The sequence below is a fragment of the Setaria italica genome, chromosome II, assembly GCF_000263155.2.
Source record: "Setaria italica strain Yugu1 chromosome II, Setaria_italica_v2.0, whole genome shotgun sequence".
Classification (NCBI taxonomy): domain Eukaryota; kingdom Viridiplantae; phylum Streptophyta; class Magnoliopsida; order Poales; family Poaceae; genus Setaria; species Setaria italica.
This window is the reverse complement of record NC_028451.1, coordinates 7,016,684-7,037,239: the sequence shown is the minus strand read 5'-3', so window position 1 is coordinate 7,037,239 and position 20,556 is coordinate 7,016,684. Positions and strand designations below refer to the sequence as shown.

The following is a 20,556-nucleotide window of genomic DNA, read 5'->3' as shown; positions in this document are numbered from 1 at the left end:
TAGGGTGCGTTCGGTATTGGAGACAAGGAAGGAATGGGGACGGGGCCGTTCCCAAATTTTTTGGGAAGGGGATTTGGGATGGGATCATCCCGTCTTATGTTTGGTTGAGAGGGATGAATTCATCCCAGTTTTTTGTTTGGTACGATGGATTGAAAACGAGGGACGGATGGCTCGGGTAACACCGTTAGCTACATGTGTTTAGTGGGACCCACATGTCATATATGGGCCCACATGTCATCTTCTTTTCTTTTTTTTTTCTCCTCATCCTTATCTTCTCCAACCCGCTAGAGCTCCCGAAGGCCCAGGCTGCACGGCCCCTGCTCGCCCGCCGGAGCTCCGCGCCGCCCCCGCTCGCCCCCGCCGGAGGTCCCTGTCGCCCCGGCCGCGCCGCCCCCGCTCGCCCCCGCCGGAGGTCCCAACCGCGCCGCCCCCGCTCGCCCCAGGCCGCGCCGCCGGAGGTACCCGCTCGCCCCAGGATGCGCCGCCGGAGGGGCCTGCTGGCCGTGGGCACCGGCCGCGGCGCCGGGGTGCTCGCCCCGCCGGCTGGACCCGCTTGCTCCGGCGGCCGCTCGTCCCAGGCCACGCCGTCGGAGGTCCCTGCCGGCCGCCGACCCTGGGCACCGGCCGCGCCACTGGAGGACCCCGTCCTGCCGGAGACGAAGCAGCCCCGCGCCAGTCTTGCGAACGGAGAAGGACGGAGCAGACGGCGCCCGAAGTGGGATGACTCTGTCCGCTCGTTTTGGCCGGACGGGGTCATCCCGCATCTTGGGAGCATATTCCCATTTGTGGACCGTCCCGTCCCTCGTGACTCCGAACCAAACACTATCAAATTTGGGACCGTCCCGCCCCGTCCCGTCCCGTCCCCGGTACCAAACACACCCTTAGTGTTAGTTTGCTCCAAACTTCCAACTTTGACACTATGCAAAAAGAAGATTTCCCATCACATCAAACTTACAGTACATGCATGGAGTACTAAATGTAGACGAAATCAAAAACTAATTGCACAGTTTTGCACAGTTTTGTTGTACGTTGCGAAACGAATCTTTTGAGCCTAATTAGTCAATATTTAAACAATAATTCACAAATACAAACGAAACGCTACAGTTGCGCATTTATGGCAAAATGCCAATTTTGCCACTCCCGAATTGGGAACTAAACAAGGCCTAAGTAAAAATGAAACCCGATGTTTTTTTTTTGAGTAAAAATGAAACCCCATGTTGGAAATATTTATGTATGTATTATAAACTTAGTAAACATCATAAAATGTTTGCCTTGTATCCATCCATTCTAAATTACTATTCGCTATTCGTTTTCGATTTTCTACATACATATACAGCTAGATATATATATATATATTATGTTTAGAAAAATCAAAACAAATAATAATTTGGGATGGAGAGAGTATAAAGATAAATACTTATAATTTAGATAGGAGGATTTTTTAAAAAAAAATGATGTGCAGCGACCTTTTAGCAGTGTTTTTACATATCAAATTTGAGAACGTCAGCGTTTGTGTTTGTACCAAAGCAATGTCTTCGCTACGTACTATCGTTTTGAAGGATTCCTGATTGGTTGTGCTTTTTTTTTGTGTGTGTCTGGCTCCTGTACTAGGTCACAACAACCATGCATCATGAAATCAAGGTCGGAGGAACCCAGGGGGGGAGCTAGCCAAAACTAAGATCACCGGGGTCAGCTCCACTAATAATTGCTTAAATCTACTAGCAGGAACAGTAAACTTGTACATGATTTGCCAAAATGTACAGGGGGCAAAGCTAGCGTTTTCAACGGCCCATCCGTCCATGCCGTGCGTAAGCGCACGACACAGGGTGAGCACTTGTCTGCTCATAAAAAAAAAGAAAAGAAAAGGTTGCGCACTCGTCCGGCCGTGCGTGACGGTGATGTGGGCCCGTGGTTACCATCGAAGACAAGCTGCCCGCCCGTGTCGAGTCAGATCATTTCGGCGGCCTTTGGTCCGCGTCACCGTCCGAGAGCCAATCCCGGTTCCGTGACGAGGCCCCAACTTTTGGCCGTTTTCCTTTTCCGTGCTCGCGTCAGTGAGCACCCTTTTTTTTTTCCCGTATCGTGCTCGTGCGTATAGGACAGCAGCAAAGCATCGTGGATTCGTGGTGCGGTACAGCGATGGCGCGTGGTTGCGATGGATCCAGGGGCCCCACGCGTCGGGGGGAGAGCGGTGAGCGGGCCCCACCCGCCCTCGCGCTTTCGGTGTCCAGGGATGATCCGGTGGGCCCGCGCTTGTTGGATACATGGACCCAAACCCATTAGAGGCCCACTTTGCGTGATGTCGTCACCGCCAGTCCGTGACGCCGGCACATACCTGCTCGCCCGAATAAACGGCCCACAAGTCTTATTAATAACCTACGTATTAAATTTGCTCTAAAATTTCTAAAATAACTCTTTTTATGACCGAGGGAGTACAACACTGCAATGTCGAGGGAGCCGGAGCTGAGGCGGTGCTTAATCACGTACGATATGCCTATATTCCTTTTCTTTTTCTTCTCCGTAGCTGCAAGACTCTCTCATGACCTCCGTCCTAAAATATAATTATATTTATGATTGTCCTCATTCAAAAAAATTTATCCTCGACCAACAATGTCTCTCAAGATAATTTATTTTAAGTAAAAATTTAAATGTTAGGACAGTTTGTTTCATAATGAAACTATTGACATCATTTTTATGTTGATAATTTTTTACTATCTATAGTTGAAGTTAACAAGATTTAACTTAGAACTAACATAAATATAACTATAATTTAGGAATCTTCCTATTGCAACCAGACTCAACTAATGTTGGGATAGATCCACAGTACCCGTAATAAAGGAAGAAGGCATATTTCTACAAGAATTCCCCTTAATCCTACTAGGACTTGTACCATATAATCCTACTGGACTCCTCCTTGTATGTGAGTAATAATCCCACTCCTCAAGTATATAAACGAGGGCAGGGGTCCCTATATTGGTAGGCCAAGATCTCATAGAACCATAACAGAGGACCAAATCCTCAATACCAAACAACACACAAGCGCAGGACACAATATACAACACCCCAAATAGGACGTAGGGTATTACGCTACTCTGCCGGCTCGAACATGTATAAATCTGTGTCTTGTGTCCTTACTTTTACCTTCAAGTTCTAGATTCGACGATTCCCCACCAACCAATCCACTACCTCGAGATACCCCTCGGTAGGTTGCCGGGTATAAAACACCGACATCTGACGCACCAGGTAGGGGTGATTGTTGAGATCATCGGGCAAGCTTGAAGGACCTCATCTACAAAATCAATCTACTCGAGAGAAGCAAGTCGCCGAGTTCCAATTCGAAGCGGATACGAGAAACTTGCGGGAGATCAATCGGTTATCGGCTTGTCTGCATACAAAAGCTGCAGCACTGGTCGCATTGCTATAGCTAATCATCCTCCATGGCTCCATACGTCGCTCAAGGCTATGATCCGCTACTGCTCTATGCCCGTGAGAAGGAAAAATGCCAGTGGAATTATTTTTTCATTTTCGAGCCGAAGTAATCCACGAGACCCCCAGTTACTGAATCCTATACTGAAGCAACAAGGCCATTCAATATTCCATCTACTACTCATACGCAGATCGAGAAAACTATTAGCTTGAGTACTGACCGTGCAAGGCTACTTTTTAGAGTTTCAGTACACGTACTAGGAAGGCCACTTTCACTACATGTACTCAAGAAATGCATGTAGGACTTCAGCATGCATGACTGCGCTCGGTGACACAATAATGACTACCGAAAACTTCTCGTCTCGACTACAAACTAGTTGAGGGCAGGTTATACGTGATCAACAACTAGTCGGAATCGACTCCGACTAGTCGGCTTCATAACAATCATCGCACTTTCACGACGACCGCCACGGCCTCGTCGACAATCGTCCACAAATAAAGCTAAATCAGTTTTTTTAATTATTTTATATAATTTTTTCGGGTTGTTTTCCGCATGCAGGGCAACGTGCCGACTACTTATTTGTGTACGCTTCTCAACGAAAATTACCTTCCAGAGCTACACTTTGCCAATTATTCCTGAGACATGTTAACCGACGGTCATGGGCTTGGTATACCAAATTACGGAGGCTATAGCCATAGGTTTTGTGCACTAAGTTCTGGAAGCTCTGCCAACAGGCTTAGTACATCGAATTTCAGAGGCTACGGCCACGGGTTTGGTGCACTGAGTGCTGGAGTCTCACAATAGCTATACCCTAGTGAGGCACAATTCCTATGCGCGGCAACACGCGCTCTCCTCGTCAAAAAGGTACAAAGGTCTCAATGACTACTTTACGCGCAATCGCGCAGTTTTTTATCGCAATGCCGACTACTTATTTTAAATATCTTCTCTTAGCGGTTGTTAATCTACTCAAGCGGAACACGCCTTAATTCGTGATAGCATCGGATCTTCTGTCATGCCTAAACACTAGGACGCGGGACAAATATCTCCGTAGCAACAATGCCAGTACACGTACACGAGACAAATATCTCACACGCAGTGGCAATGGCTAAATAGGGACCGGGAGACTAAACGTAATAGGCTAACTACTTGGGAAAAATATAGCTGAAACAAGAGTATGACACACAACATTTGCATATAAATTTCAGTAATTTCAGTATTATACAAATATACTACATAATGTATGCATCTCTTTTTGCAGGTCAAGCTTCGACGACGACTCTCCAGGACGCTTAGCGTATCTATAATGGCTCCGCTAGCTCCCAAGCTTGGGGGCTAAGTGCCAATTACTACTCGGAATATCTCTAGTGGCTCAACTAGCTTCCAAACTCGGGGGCTAAGCACCAATAACTACTCGAGGTGACTTCTACGACTCACCTGGCTCATAAGCTCGGGGGTTGGATGCCGCAATACAACTCGGATGATAACTTGCGTGAAGATTAAAAACCCTCGGATTGATTATTTAATCATTCCAAGGCTCGGGAGCTGATAAGTTACGACCAACAGTTGATTTTTTTCAAGACGAAGAAAGAAGGTTCAAGATTTGATTGACCCTCAGCCTGATTCTTCGATTCAACCTATGGCTCGGGGCTACTCCATATGGAGTGCAACTTCCGCCGCCCTCCATATCACATTCCAAAGATGAAGATTACAAAATCAAGATGATCAAGGGCTTGAGCATACCATAGCCTCATGGTAGCTTTGAAGAACTTTGAAGATTCAGCCAGACAAAGTACTCGAGAAGCACTAAACTACTCAGCGAGGATCTGAAGAGTACTCAAAGACTGCTGCATTCGAGTATAAAGCGCTCGAGAACTTGTTGGGGATAGATCCCCAGTACCCGCAAGGAAGGAAGAAAGCAGACTCCTACTAGAATTCCCCTGTAATTCTACTAGGACTCATACCATATAATCCTACTAGGACTCCTCCTTATAACCGACTAGTAATTCCGCCTCTTGGAGTATATAAAGGAGGGCAGGGGTCCTTAGATAGGTAGGTTAAGACCTCATAGAACCACAACAGAGGACCAAATCCTCAATACCAAACAACACCCAAGCGCAGGGCGCAATATACAACACCCCAAACAGGACGTAGGGTATAAAACAATCACTTTTACCTTCGAGTTCCAGGTCCGAAGATCTCCCACCAACCAATCTAATACCTCAAGATACCCCTCGGTTGGACCGGTATAAAACACCGACGACTAACTCCTATTACAAGTCTATGTGGACCGCACAATGATACTTGCCCAAGCTCTGCACATGAGCAACTTAAACCACTGAACCATCTTATAAAGTTTAGTATGATGGAACAATTCCTCATCATTTACGAGGAAACGCTTACAAGAAATGAGTTCATTTTCCAAACCAACTAAAAAAAGAGAAATGAGAAGGCGATGAATCTGTATTCCTCAAACCAAACATCTCATGAATCTCTTTGTTGGGAAAACACATCTTAAATATCCTCATTATAGAAAAGGTTGTGCATACTCACTCTATCTCAAGTTATAGATCATTTTACTTTTTCTAAATTTATATTTTGCTATGCACCAAGATATACTCTATGTCTACATACATAACAAAATCTATGAATTTAGAAAAGTGAAAACAATCTACAGTTTGAAATGAAGAGAGTAGCACCGAACTCAAAGTCAAAGTCGTGATTTTTTCCTAGAAATTTTAGGCATTATGAGCATGGGGTCTTAAAAAGCCCCCCTCCCCTCATAAAAGGGGAAGACTTAAATACACCGACGACCCTTGAATTTGTCCTATTGTGCTATTTATGTCCACAAATTGTCAAAATCGAAATCAAGCACCCCCAAACTTGTTAAGTGGTTTTCGCCATGGTGTTTTTGCAAAAAAGACCCCCCAAAGGAAATTAAGTGTAATTATAATTATTTTCATATGACATCTTCCACTTAAACCCCTGAATTTGTTTGAGTAAGAGAGAGATAATGCCTAGTCAGCATACCGGGTAAGGACCTCCGATGAACCACTTAACAAGACTAGGGTGGTGGATTTTAATTTTGAGAGTTCGTGAACCTTAGTGGGACAAGTTATACTGTGCATTTAACTCAAAGGAGAACATACCAACTCCTCGCCTGTTTTAAATCTCCACTTTGTATAGTTATAAACCACTAGTTCTAGTTTAACTTTATCCAAAAATTAGAATAAATCCAGAGTCTCAAACTATACTTAAACTGACGAAAAATAAAAATAAAATCAGGGAAACGACAAATCCTCACGGGTGAGGGAGGGTCACCACTCAGCACTCACCACCTTGTGCTAAGCCCTGCCGTGTTCGTGCAGCGCTGTCCCCCCTGCAGCGTCGTCTCCTCCTCCCCCTTCTCCCATTCCACTCTGCTGTGTCTCGCCCGATTCAGCTCGCAGCTCAAAGCAGCAGCCCAAGCTCCCGACCACCCAAGGAGAAGGAAGGAAGGGAGGAGCAGCGGGAAGAGAAGCGCGTCGCCGTTGCCGCCGCTCCGCTCGAGCTCACCCATCCCGCCGACCATGGCCATGAGGCACAGGGCGCGCTCCTCCCCCACCTCCCCGCTCACCCCGTCCTCCAGCACCAGGTAATGGAATCGACCTCCTCGTTGGAAAAGCCCAGCCGTTCTCCTTCCCGGCCGGGTAATTTGCTTCCAAGATTTTGTGGGTTTATCATCTGCGTCGTGGAAGTTTGTTTGAATTTTCGAGAAGCAATGTTCAGTAGAAACGGCGGGGCAGTGGGATCTTGCAAGTAGCGATGTTTGAATTTGGTCGATTTGGTTGAAAGAAAGGGAAAATCTTTAGCCTTTTGGGAGCTTCTTGTGAATAAGTTGCTGCTACTGCTCTCTGTTCAGCAGGACTGCAGGAGGATTGAGCTTCGGGTGTTTCCTTTCAGACTCTTTGACTTACATTTGGCTGAATAGCATTTGCAAATTTACGATTGAAAAAAATGGGTAGAAAATAAGGACAAAAGATGCGTGTGAACTATGAAGCACGAGCAAGTCAGCCATTCTTTCGGTTTCAAGTTTCCCTGCAAGCTAGATATCCATCGCCGAGATCCCGGAGCCCTCTGCGTGCGTTGACCGGCGTGGCACCCATGGAACGTGGTGATCTCAGCACCGAGTGCTTGCCGCGCGTGCGCTCGGGCGTTGACATTTGCCCCACTAGTTCTCGCTTTTTCTCGGTGGGCAAGAAAAGCAAGCTAGACGCAGTTGCTGGCGCGATTTGAGATATGGTAAAAGGGTTTTAAGGATATGATGCGCACTTCAGATAATCTGAGATTAAATCTTTAGGTTTTTCTAGCGTCATGTTGTTGTTGTTGACTGGATACCCACTTTCTTTTGGGTGGGAGCTGTTAGAGGGGTGGTGTGATCTCTGTTGTTCCATTAGCCTTTCTTTTTACACAGGGAACAGGGGACATTTCCCTTTTGTTCGGGAATGTCAATTCCAAGAATCTTAACGCTTCCGTTATTTAAGAGAGAGAGAGAGTATCACCGCTCAAGCTTCTTCATTCCTTGAAAAAGTTGTGATCTTTGTCCCTTTTTTCCTCTCATTTGAGGAAACAGGGGAATCCCTACTGGTTAATATATTGTTGATAAAGGTGTAAAGATATGTAGATTATTTACAGGGTAAAATAAAAAATATTTACCCAAAAAAGGACTGGACCCAATCACCAATTTGAGGACAGCATCCATGTTTTGTCCTATGGGTAACCGTGACAAATTCAAGATTGAACTTATTTTTTGGCACGCTAAATTGCAATGATCATCATCATCATTCCAGGTTGCATGGCTAGCATAGAAAGGCTATCCTTTCAGCCACAATTTTAGCATTTCCAATCTCTCGTATCATCTACTGAATCGGAGAGCGAATGACGTGAAGGCAGCCCTAGAATTTTTATGTGCAGGAATCCAATCACCTGACTTTATTCAGCCTACTTTGTGCATATATTTGCACCATTTATATTTCCTGTACCATGAATTGTGATTAGTTATGACGATGGCCCTAGTTACCTTATTGTGTAAGGTACATGCCTTAACACTAAGACAGTACCACTATAAATGTGGTAATAATTGACAACCTACCCCGTCCAAAAGAAAAGCATGACAAAAGCATCGCTTTACTAGAACTAATAATTGGTTTTTAATAAGTGTACAATGCTAACTATCATCTATCATGACCTGATATGCACCAAACGAGTTTCAGTTGGCTCCTATAAATTTAATGATGAGGTCATTTCCTTACCTCATAGTTTGAGTCAACTGTAACAAAATGAAAATTACAAGGAGATTTCTGATAAGTTGTTAACTGTTTGAGTCGTATCTTGTAAATGACAATTAAAATATGCAAAGGCAAATAGCTCCCCTCATGTTGGAGCTATCCAATTCTAGTGTTATTTCTGGTTAGCTATCTTCAGTTGACACTTCAGACTGCGTGGTACTCCATTATAATGTTAGGAGTGTTTGATCAGAAACAAGATGATTTAGGTCGACAACTGCTGAGAAAATTTAGGCACATTGTCATCTCAGAACAAAATTTTATGTTTGCACAAACTCTGTTCCCACACAATGAGTAGTCAGTAATGCTAAAGAAACATTTCAGTTTAGTTGAATGGCAGAAGATTCAGGAACAAGTTAGTGGTGCTTATTATGTATAATAATTTTTCGGTTTTTCATCCAGGCAAGAATATTGCATCAAGTTATGAACTGTACAAGAGAGTTTACTTTGCATATCTAGAATAACCCTGCTTTTTTTTTGGCAGAACAAAGAAGATACTTGGTTTTTCTGTATCTCTCATCCTCATCAATCTGGCTTCGATTATGGAGCGTGCTGATGAGAATCTCCTTCCAGCAGTTTATAAGGAAGTCAGTGCAGCCTTCAACGCTGGTCCTACTGATCTGGGATACCTCACGTTTCTAATGAACTTTCTGAAGTCAATAGCATCTCCCTTGGCAGGTATCCTTGCTCTTCACTATGACCGGCCAACAGTGCTTGCAATAGGGACCGTCTTTTGGGCCTTATCAACAGGGGCTGTTGGTGTTAGCCAGCATTTTGGGCAGGTTGCATTCTGGAGAGCTGTAAACGGCCTTGGGCTTGCCATTGTCATACCAGCACTCCAGTCATTCATTGCTGATAGCTACAAAGACGGTACACGTGGCGCAGGATTTGGTCTGTTAAGCCTCATCGGTGCTGTAGGTGGTATTGGTGGTAGTATTTTGGCAACAATCATGGCTGGGAAAGACTTCTGGGGATTCCCAGGATGGCGTGTTGCATTTATGATGGTCGCACTTGTCAGCTTGATAATTGGAATTCTTGTTTACTTGTATGCAACTGATCCAAGAAGGATACCTGGCAATCATCTTCTTGATGAAGATGATTATGAGAGGTAGGCCATTTTTTCATCTCACCTATCTGTGTGCTTCATTAATCAGCATTACTAGCCAAGCAAAAGTTAAGACCGGATAATTTTGTGGCTGTACTGGGTGGTATTTTTATGTATATATTATCCTGATTCCGCCAGATAGAATATCCTCTCACAGTACTTCATTTTGTTGTAGGAATTGTTGTTTGATGGGATTGCTTCTAGTGATGCATATGTCTTTCATTACTTCATCCCTTTCCTGTCTGAACTCCTATCTTCTGTGGCTACACCCTACACCGCATGTAGCCATGTAGAATACCAATTTATTTTCGTTGATCTCTTCAATGTTACTGAATTGAGGCACTTTTGGTAGGTTGCTGAATATGCAATAAATTTCTTCATGCACCAATTAAACTGTATAGTAAGCTAGTAGCCGAGTTAAACTAACAGTTGGGAATCAGGACAGCGCTATACATGAATGTATATGAACATAACATCATTATCCTCATCTCCCAGGTTTCATTTGTCCAGCAAAGATGTTCTTCCTCCGCCTTCTATCTGGAAGGACTCTTGGGTGGCAACAAGATCTGTTATGAAAGTGAAAACATTCCAGATCATTGTCCTGCAAGGGATAATTGGCTCATTGCCATGGACTGCCATAGTTTTCTTCACAATGTGGTTTGAACTCATCGGTAGGGCAACGATCATATACATTTGAACAGAAACTGATAACAATGCTCTTCAAATCGAATTCTAACATCCTTGAATCCTCTTAGGTTTTGACAATAACAGTTCAGCAGCACTCAACAGCCTATTTGCAATTGGGTGTGCCAGTGGAGCGTTTATTGGTGGGGTGATAGCTGACCGACTGTCAAAGCACTACCCAGATTCTGCACGCGTCATGTGTGCCAGTTCAGTGCATTCATGGGCATCCCATTCTCATGGATCCTCCTCACAGTGATCCCCCAGTCAGTCGACTACTGGTATGCCTTCGCCGTCACCCTTTTCTTCATGGGAATCACGATAAGCTGGTGCGCCACCTCTGCAAACAACCCCATGTTTGCTGAGGTGGTCCCTCCCAAGCACCGCACCATGATCTACGCTTTCGACCGTGCATTCGAGGGCTCTTTTGCGTCCCTAGCTGCCCCTGCTGTCGGCCTGGTCACCGAGAAGATATATGGCTATGATGCCAAGACTGTAAACCTTGCGAACGGATCTGCAGAAGGGGCGTTTGCGCTCTCAAGGGGACTACTGACCATGATGATTGTGCCTTTCGGTGTCTGTGTCCTGTTCTACAGCCCCCTGTACCTCGTGTTCAAGCACGATAGAGAGAACGCGAAACTGGCCAGCTTCAAGGAGCAGGAGCTAGTGTGACAATGAGAAGATGCTGCCTTGTTCAGCATTCAGCGTCCCTCAGCATTGCCATCTCTGGGTTATTCTTATAGAAATTCTGGCATTTTGCCACAGAGAAAGTGTGGAGCAAGATGCTTTCTGGCTGATTCGAAGACAGACCGTCCTTTTTGTGCCGATTGCGCATGCAGCAAGCATTTTGGTTTCACTGGCTACCTGGTGATGGGAGATTGTGGAGAGAAGTGGAAGTTCTCTTTGTGACTCTTAACAGAGGATTGAAGCTTGGCATGCCCACTTGTGCTGGCCGGCGCAGTTTTTCCGTTCCTTTTCTTTGTGTTTTTGTAAACCTGAACCATAGAGACAAAGCTGATGTGACTTAGTGGCTTGCTAGTTCAACAGATTCACTATTGTTTCATTGATCAATGAGACCAGTTTACTTTTCATACTTGCACATTGTTATCAGCAATCTTTCTGTAAACCTTCATTCTATTGATTCTGAAAGCAGTGCTAGCGGTTTGGTTTCGTCGCCATAAATGGATTGTGGTATAATAGATGTTCTGCATCTTCGTCTAATTTTAGTAGGACGTTGCAAAATTCAAGTATTCCTACAGTTCAATATATTTTTCAATTCCTTTTTATAGGAAAAAAAACTACCTTAAAGCATAATATAGTGATAATGCTTGTTGTCAAAACTAATTGAACGTTTGGTTTGAAGAATAAGCTGACCCACCGTCATCTTACTTTGACATGATGAATGGAACGGATTGATCATCGTCACCTCATTTCTCATACGCTCATAATTGGTACAAACACGACGAATTGAGTCATTTTTGACATGAATTCATGAAGATCAACTCGTGATGTACTTCAGTTAAACCTCAGTCTAGATTGAGGTGATTAGTCCTACCATGTTCTAAGTTTTTTCAAAAGAAAAAAAAAACACAGTTAGGGGGAAACCTTTCCCAAAAGAAAGAGAGAAAAGTAGAAAGATGCTTAACTGCCTCACGTGGGCCTGCTTGTCAGGCTCAGCACACTTTGAGTCAGCAAAGCTTTGAACTCGATCCAGGCCATTCGATCCCCAATTGACGGCTGGCATACCTCCCTCCCTCTCCACCTTGGCACCTGCTATAGCCTCCTCCCCCGAGAGTCGTCGTCGTCTCCGTCGCTGCTGCGCCACTCCAAACCCAACAAAACCCCCCCTTCCACCGCGAGATCTGCGCAGCAATGGCGACGCCGCGGCACCTCCTCCTCCTCCTCGCCCTCGCCCTCGCGCCCCTCCTCGCGGTCGCGGCCGCGGAGGGGGCCGCCGAGGAGGGGCCCCGCGGGCGCCGCCTGCTGGTCCTCCTGGACGACCTGGCCGTGCGGTCCTCGCACTCGGCCTTCTTCGGCTCCCTCCAGGCGCGCGGCTTCGATCTCGACTTCCGCCTCGCCGACGACCCCAAACTCTCGCTCCACCGCTACGGACAGTACCTCTACGACGGCCTCGTGCTCTTCGCCCCCTCCACCCCACGTAATTTGCTCTGTTCCTATCTCTCTCGCCTCCCGGAGATCCGATCTGTGGCGTTGGCGGTCCTGGTGGTGGATTCGATGGGAGTAGTGGAGGTTTGGGGTGCGGAATCGGCTGTTCGTCTGACCTGATCCACGCTCGTGGAGTGTTTCTCAGTTGAATTCTGTGATCTGCTGTGGAAAATTGCTGCTACCGGGACACCGGATGTAGGATTTGTGGGTCTGGAGGATCTATCTGCCCCATAAATTTCATTTGAATTGTGCGGTCAGCCGCTTAGCCCTAGTGGGAAAATGGGATCCAAGTGCTAGTTGTGCTTGATTAGACTGCCTGCACACGCCTTGAACTCTGTTAGATGATGTGAGAAATTCTTGATTCAGCCCTATTAATTTCTAATAATGCTAGTCTATGTTTGGTGCCAGGTTTTGGTGGATCAGTGGACCAGAATGCGGTTCTAGAGTTTATCGACGCTGGCCATGATATGATCCTGGCGGCAGATTCGTCTGCCTCCGATCTTATCCGTGGCATTGCGACGGAGTGTGGGGTTGATTTTGATGAGGCAAGTTGTTTCCTACTTCTGTGGCTGCCTGTCTGATGCCTTGGTTTGTCCATCCCTATGATTTTAACGGCTCGAGTTTCGATGGGTTTCAGGATCCAGAGGCAATGGTTGTTGACCACATTAATTATGCTGTCACGGATGTTGATGGTGATCACACCTTGATTGCCGGCGATGATCTCATCCAGTCAGATGTGATACTGGGGTCTAAAAAGATTGAGGTTAGCTGCGATGCAAAAAAATCTACCCTATCCTTTCAACCTTTTAGGCCTTGACATGCTCATTGGATTAAACCATAGTTAGACCTAAGTTGAGGTTGAACCTTGGTCTGAAATCTTGTTCTGATTTTATCAATTGAGAACTAAATTTTGCGCATGGTGATCTCATCATTTATGTTTTTTGTATTCACAATTAGTAGGCTTTTTGTTCAGAAATCCAACCTTGTAGGCTGTACTGCTGAAACATTGTCAGTATAAGTGTGCTACATTATGTCTTCAGATTTCTGTTCTATACTCCTGTGGCACATCTACATTTGTCCCTATTAGTAGTTACAATAGTCTTTCCATGGTTAAACCAATTTGTAGTATTAGCAAAGAGCCAAAGATGCTTATATCTGGTCTGTTCCTATTTGGTAGTATGCTACTTTTATATCTGCAGTTCTTTAGGGGCTAGAGTAGCCTCAGCTATCGTAACATTTCTTAACATTGGATGTTGATGAGGATATGGTGTAAACTTGCCTAATGTTTTTTTTATTGCTTCCTTTTGCATATTTGGCTGTGCTTACATGTAATCTTTTCTCCTTTTAATATTTTTCTCCATTTTCCTAGGCTCCTGTGTTGTTTCGTGGAATTGGACACGCAGTTAATCCATCAAACAACTTGGTGAGTAATTTTATTTAAATCTACACACTGATATTTGCATATCCATAACTCTATATTGCTGTAGAATATAAACATTTATGGTTTTTATAACCCTTCCTTCTCCCCTCTGCCTTTGGACATTCCTAGGTTCTGAAAGTCCTATCTGCCTCTCCATCAGCATATTCAGCAAACCCAAAGACTAAGTTGGCATCTCCTCCATCTCTCACTGGGTCAGCTATATCACTGGTTTCTGTGATGCAGGTATCTTCTTTTTTACTTGCTTGTTAGTATTAGTGCCTAGTCATTCCATTGTTTCATTCTTGTGTATTCATTAATGCATGATAGGCTTGCCGGCATCCATGCATTACCAGTTCTACGCTGCCATTGAATCTCTCTTAACAAGTTTTTTCTGTCTTCTTGCAGGCAAGAAATAATGCTCGGGTGCTGGTATCTGGATCACTTGATCTGTTTAGCAACCGGTATGCAACCATATACACCAAAGTAGGTTTCTTCTGGCTTCCTATAAAGTGCTGATGTTGTTCTGTTTATTCAGGTTCTTAAAGTCTGGTGTTCAAAAGGCTGGTAGCAAGAAGAGGTTAGCTTAGTTCTGAAGCTTTTGTTGAGACTATAGATTTCAGCTAAAAAATTTGAAGAACTTTTGGATGCTATTTCTTTTAATTAATGCAATCCTTTTTGAGGCAAGCATTATATGATTGTTAGAAAAGATCTGCCTTTCTAAGTTCTATAAGACCTAACTTAAAGTGAAATTTGAAGTTTTTATCTTGTAATTAACTCTTGACAAGGCAACAGAGAACCTTGAGGAACTGTTGTGCTTGGGTTGTCTCTGTGTTAAGCAGCTTACTGCTTGGATTGACCAATGCATTTAATTATGCACATTACTTATAATTTCATATACTGTCCCTAGATTGTGAAGTTTGGAGTGTGATTATTTAGCTTTCTGTTAATGCTTTGCTACCTTGAGAAGAAGCTTGATGAAAGAATCAGTTTAATGCACTACTTGATAATAAAGGGGTAAATCTGTAAGGGATCCCAAACTGTAATCAAGGTACTTGATGTTAAAGGATCTTTCGGCACTATAAGCTGCTCTAGGCTGTTGGCCTGTTGCATAGGTTGAGAATAAGCTTAATATGGGTGTTGGGTGATTATTGGATATATGCAAAAGTACTTTTTATCCTGGAGCAAATATGCATAGCTTTTCTCATCCTTTTTTTTGTATGCTTCTTTGTGGAAATCATTCATTACATGCTCATTCTAGTTTTCATTACATGCTCATTCTAATGATTATTGGATATATGCAAAAGTACTGCTTATCCTGGAGCAAATATATATAGCTTTTCTCATCCTTTTTTTTGTATGCTTCTTTGTGGAAATCATTCATTACATGCTCATTCTAGTTTTCATTACATGCTCATTCTAATGATTATTGGATATATGCAAAAGTACTGCTTATCCTGGAGCAAATATATATAGCTTTTCTCATCCTTTTTTTGTATGCTTCTTTGTGGAAATCATTCATTACATGCTCATTCTAGTTTTTATATATGTACAGGTATGAGAGAGCTGGAAATGAGCAGTTTGTGACAGAAACAAGCAAATGGGTTTTCCACGAGAGGGGCCATCTGAAGGTCATATGCTGCGTTACTTCTCAAGCTTCCTTGTATTTTTCTTTTGCAGTGGGTGTTTTGCAAATAAAACTCTGAAAGGCATGGCATAACCTTTGTCACGTTCAAATTCACAGGCAGTTAATGTCAAGCATCACAAGGTTGGGGAGACAAATGAGCCTGGCATGTACCGCATTAATGATGACCTGGTAACTTTTTTACTTGATGTGAATTGACTATTGAGCACTGTGAAGTTAAATGTGCTAATATAAATATTATCCTCAAGGAATACTCGGTTGAGATCTACGAATGGTCTGGAACAAGCTGGAAGCCATATGTTGCTGATGATGTTCAACTTCAGTTTTTCATGATGAGTCCTTATGTTTTGAAAACTATGTCGACTGACAAGAAGGTGTGCATCATTATGAACCTTTTATGTATTAAGATCAATTGTGAGATTAGGAGATTACTGTGGCTAAACTATCATTTTCTCCTGTTGCAGGGTTTATATTCAATATCCTTCAAAGTTCCGGATGTTTATGGAGTTTTCCAGTTCAAAGTTGAGTACCAAAGGCTGGGATACACTGGTCTGTCTTTTACAAAGCAGGTTAGTCTCATAGCATGCTTTTCTTTTTACAGTGTTTTATTGCTTTAATCAAACAATATGCACTGTAGAGTCATTTTTTTTTGCCACTTTTCACATTTCATAATCATGTTTGTCTGCTGCAGATTCCAGTACGCCCTTACAGGCACAATGAGTACGAGAGGTTCATAACATCAGCATACCCCTACTACACTGCCTCATTTTCATCTGTAAGATCTGCTTCAAAATGTTCTTCAGCATACCCATACTACACTGCCTCTCCCTCCCTCCCTGACCACTCGCTCATCTTTTACAGCTTCACGTCTAGATGAGTAAAAGTCACTTGTGTAGACTGTATCATAGGCTGCATGTGTAGATCTTTCCAAGTTCTAGATTAGCTCCATGTATCACCTGCTTACACAACTTCCTCTTTGCAGATGGGAGCTTTCTTCATATTCTCGTTTGTGTACCTGTACCACAAATAGAGAACCCATGGGAGGGCACAAGTTCCTGGAGGCCGGTGCAATCTAAAAGATCTGTGGCGCCGCTATGAGCCAATCGTTACCCGGTGCAAGTTTTATGGAACCATATTTTTGTAGTGCCAACTTAGATAACATTTGACGACTGCAGTCGCGCCCATGAGAAACCTGTTCGTGCTAGGATGTTTGATCCATCCCTCCTTTTCTTTGACTGTTTCTGATCAGTACTCGTGAAAACTATTACAGCCTATAGAATTGAAATGATGACAAAGCATTGTAGCCAGTTTGAAAGTACTCCATGCCCGATTGTTTGGCACTTGCTCGGTTCCAAGTTGCGACTTGTGATTATTCAAAAAAAAAAAAAGTTGCGAGTTGCGACTCTGAATGTGGACTGGTAAGTTTGCGCTTGGTATCTTGTTGGTGTACCTGAATTTTACGTGGGCGTTTGGAAAATTGAAATCCTGCTAAGCTTAAGGCCTCATTCGTTTCACTAGGATTGGATTCCAGCCAGGATTACTTTCAGGTCCGGTTTGAGTGATTCCACCTGTGTCACTCAATCCGGCCAGGATTCGTTCTAGGGGTGAGGAGGTATGGTTTTCAATCCGGGCCATCTAATGTAGAAGGATTCCAATCCAGACCGGTTTTCATTCCAGGCCAGACTAAAACGAACAACATTTTCAATGCAAGTCTGGTTTCAAACCGGGCCACTTCAAACCACTCGGAATGGACCTCATTCCGGGTCAATCCAGTGAAAACGAACGAGACCTAAATTGGAATGTTATCGCGATCCTCAGTCTCGAGTTGGGCATAAACTTCACACTCATACACTCCCAAATCATATTGAAGGAGCACCATCCTTTATTACCCAGTAGTATAATAATACAACATTCATGTCACAGGGTACAAGAACACAGCATACTGATACTAGCATAGCAAAGCATACTCCACTCTCCCGTCTCCCCACACTAATTATACAACTCTCGCGCACGTCACCAATGGCGATGATCGTCTCTGCCCGCTGAGAATGGCTCAGCCGCGGCGATCGATCAGACGAGCGTCCGGCGTCACGCCTCGGCCTACACCACGATCTCCAGCGTCCACCGGTACATCTCCTCCTCCGGCACGGGCAGGTCGACGGTGACGAGCCCCGTGTCGGCGTCGTAGCCGAACTCCACCTCCGCCGCGTCCAGCACGCACCTCGCCGGCCTCCGCGAGCAGTACGCGCCGAACCGCCCGCACCCGCGCACCCTCATCGTCGCCACGGCCGTCGCGCCGGTGCCTGCGGCATCGTCGGCCTTCACCGCGCACTCCTCGACGGCGCCGCCGGCGTTGAACATGTCGAGAAGCCCGACGGGCGCGAACGCGGCGCCGCCCGGCGCCGCCCTCCGGAGCGGGCACACGTGGAACACCTCGTACTCGAGCGGGCCCAGCGTCACCGGCAGCGCCGCGCCCCGGGGCAGCCGCACCAGCTCCCGCGCACGGTGCGCGTACACCGCCGCCTCGCCGTCCCACTCGCTTCCATCGCCGCCCTCGCCGCCGTTCCCGGCGACGCGCGCGATGGCGTCGACGTCGGCGGCGCGCACGGCGCCGGTGAGCGTCCCGGGGGCCGCGTCGTGCACGCGCGTGCGCTTGGTGACGCGGCACCACCCGGCGCCCTGGCAGTTGAAGGCGCCCACCACGCCGCCGCACGCGTTCACGTTCCAGACCTTGAGGATGCTCGCGCCGTCGCGCGCCGGGTCGGAGAAGAGGCAGTCGCGAGTCGGCCTGCCGGGGAGCCTCGCCCGGAGAACGGAGCCGTCGGGGAGGACCAGCTTCCTCAGCACACCGAAGTTGTGGTTCCCCGGCTTGTCGCTCACGTAGATCGCCCCGCCGCCCACCGCCCTCGCCGCTCCGTGGTACTCCGCCGCCGGGTGCAAGCTCTGCAAAATCCCATCGAATTATTAGAAACAAGTGAAGACATGATCGACGGATCAAGAACAGATCGAGAACAGAGGCACTACTACTGACATGGAACATGTCCCAGTCGGGCTGCATGAACTCGCCGAGGAAGACGGAGTTGTAGGCGACGGAGGCGACGTGGACGGTGTGGGAGGCCGGGTCGCGAGGGTAGAAGTCGTCGGAGGCGCGCACGACGGCGGTCTGGCGGGAGCTGTAGAGCATGTCGGTGTTGTGGCACATGCAGGAGATGCAGCCGTTGTCGGGGAAGCTCCGGGACACGGAGGCCTCGAGCGCGCGGTGGTAGGCACGGGTGATGGCGACGCGGCCGCCGTGGCCCGCGCCGACCGTCTCGATGATGTTCTGCACGTCCACCTTCACGCCGTCCACGCCGCAGGAGGCCAGGTAGGAGTGGAGCTCACCGTAGAAGTCGCGGACGCGGCGGGGGTGGACGAGGCCGAGCCCGAGGACGGAGAGGGAGTCCATGACGATGTCCGGCTGGTTCGCCGTGACGCCCGGGGACTGGACGGGGTACGCCAGCGACGGCTCGTAGCGCTCCATCCCCGTCCCCGGCGACGGCGCCACGCCGCCCCAGTACCCCGCCATGGCGTGCCACACGTACACCTGCTTCACGCCGTTGGCGTCCTTGGCCTCCCGGACCAGCTGCTTCAGCCCGCCCGACGCCGCCGCCGGCTCGCCGTCGCCGGAGTCGTCGTTGGATTTGGCCTGGAACTTGGTGTTCTCCTTGATCCCCGTCAGCCTGCTCGCGAACTGCGCGCCCTCCTGGACGGTGACGCCGGGGTCGGGCTTGTCCTCGGAGGCGATCTGCTGCCAGCCGTCGTCGATGATGAGGAACCGCGGCGGCGCGCCGCCCTCCGACAGGCTGCAGGAGCAGGGGACGGTCAGGAACAGAGCAGGAGATGAAGGCATTTATTGCAGGGGAAAGGCTGAGTTTTCGAAGGCGTACGTACCTCTGGAGGCCGCGCTTGACGCCGTCGGCGGTGACGTCGGTGTAGAAGGCGTCCCAGGTGCACCAGCCGAACCAGTCGAGGAACGACGGCAGCTTCTTCTTCTCCCGGTGGTGGAACGTGTTCAGGTGCTTCTCCACGGCCTTCACGGCGGCGGCGACGGTGTCGAAGGGGTTGTCGCCGGCGTGGAGGTACACCGCGTGCGCGCCCTGGTCCGTCCGCACCGCCTTGTCGCCGCTCTCGATGCAGAACTGCAGCTCGTCGCGGTCGTTCCCCTGCAGCGCCGCCCGGAACTGCCCCTCCAGCAGCGGCAGCACCACCAGGTACACCGGTTCGCTGCCGTCACCGCCGGCGGCGTCGTCGTCGCCGTCGCCGGAGGCGGGGGGCACCTCGACGAGCATGAACTGGGTCTCGAGCGGGACGTCCCGGCCGGAGGCGCCCATCCGCTGCGTCATCCACCACAGCTTGAACCGGAAGAGGCAGAGGAACCGGCAGCCCCGGAGCGTGCCGAGGGTGAAGACGTGGTGGCTCTTGGCCTCGCCGGCGTGGGCGCCGACGAATGCCCCCTCGACGAGCCCCGCCCCGGCCGCGTGCGCCGCCGACACGTTGTCCGGCACGCCGGTCAGCACCGTCCGGCCGCGCACCGCCAGCCGGCCGTCGCTCACCGTGATCAGCGGAGTCACCGTCATCTTCCCTTCCCCTGCTCTCGATCAACCCAAGATAACTTCAGAAACAGAACACCCTCTGCAAAATGCGAACAAGAACAGCGACAGAGGATGAATCAATTACACAGATGGTGGCCAAGTAGTAAGATCACAGAATTACGAAAGCTAAACAATGTAATTAAGAACTACAAGTAATTGAAAA

At 47.3% G+C, this 20,556-nt stretch overlaps 2 protein-coding genes and 1 pseudogene across 2 annotated transcripts; 2 read left to right on the top strand and 1 right to left on the bottom strand.

Annotated features, from left to right (window-relative positions):
* Nucleotides 1–6,750: 6,750 nt before the first annotated feature.
* On the top strand, nucleotides 6,751–11,704 carry LOC101760614 (annotated as a pseudogene).
* A 625-nt stretch (nucleotides 11,705–12,329) lies between these two features.
* Nucleotides 12,330–17,167, top strand: LOC101759933 (dolichyl-diphosphooligosaccharide--protein glycosyltransferase 48 kDa subunit). Its single transcript, XM_004955743.3, has 13 exons — nucleotides 12,330–12,692; nucleotides 13,109–13,245; nucleotides 13,338–13,463; nucleotides 14,070–14,123; nucleotides 14,250–14,363; nucleotides 14,526–14,581; nucleotides 14,656–14,697; nucleotides 15,673–15,748; nucleotides 15,862–15,933; nucleotides 16,011–16,136; nucleotides 16,227–16,331; nucleotides 16,454–16,537; nucleotides 16,745–17,167. Exons 1-13 carry the CDS (start codon nucleotides 12,407–12,409, stop codon nucleotides 16,790–16,792), a joined length of 1,326 nt encoding a protein of 441 aa, XP_004955800.1. The 5' UTR covers nucleotides 12,330–12,406; the 3' UTR covers nucleotides 16,793–17,167.
* A 454-nt stretch (nucleotides 17,168–17,621) lies between these two features.
* LOC101759525 (probable galactinol--sucrose galactosyltransferase 2) lies at nucleotides 17,622–20,456 on the bottom strand. The gene is made up of 3 exons (XM_004955741.4): nucleotides 19,693–20,456; nucleotides 18,794–19,604; nucleotides 17,622–18,705 (listed from the first exon to the last, which is right to left on the bottom strand). Exons 1-3 carry the CDS (start codon nucleotides 20,376–20,378, stop codon nucleotides 17,863–17,865), a joined length of 2,340 nt encoding a protein of 779 aa, XP_004955798.1. The 5' UTR covers nucleotides 20,379–20,456; the 3' UTR covers nucleotides 17,622–17,862.
* Nucleotides 20,457–20,556: the final 100 nt, after the last annotated feature.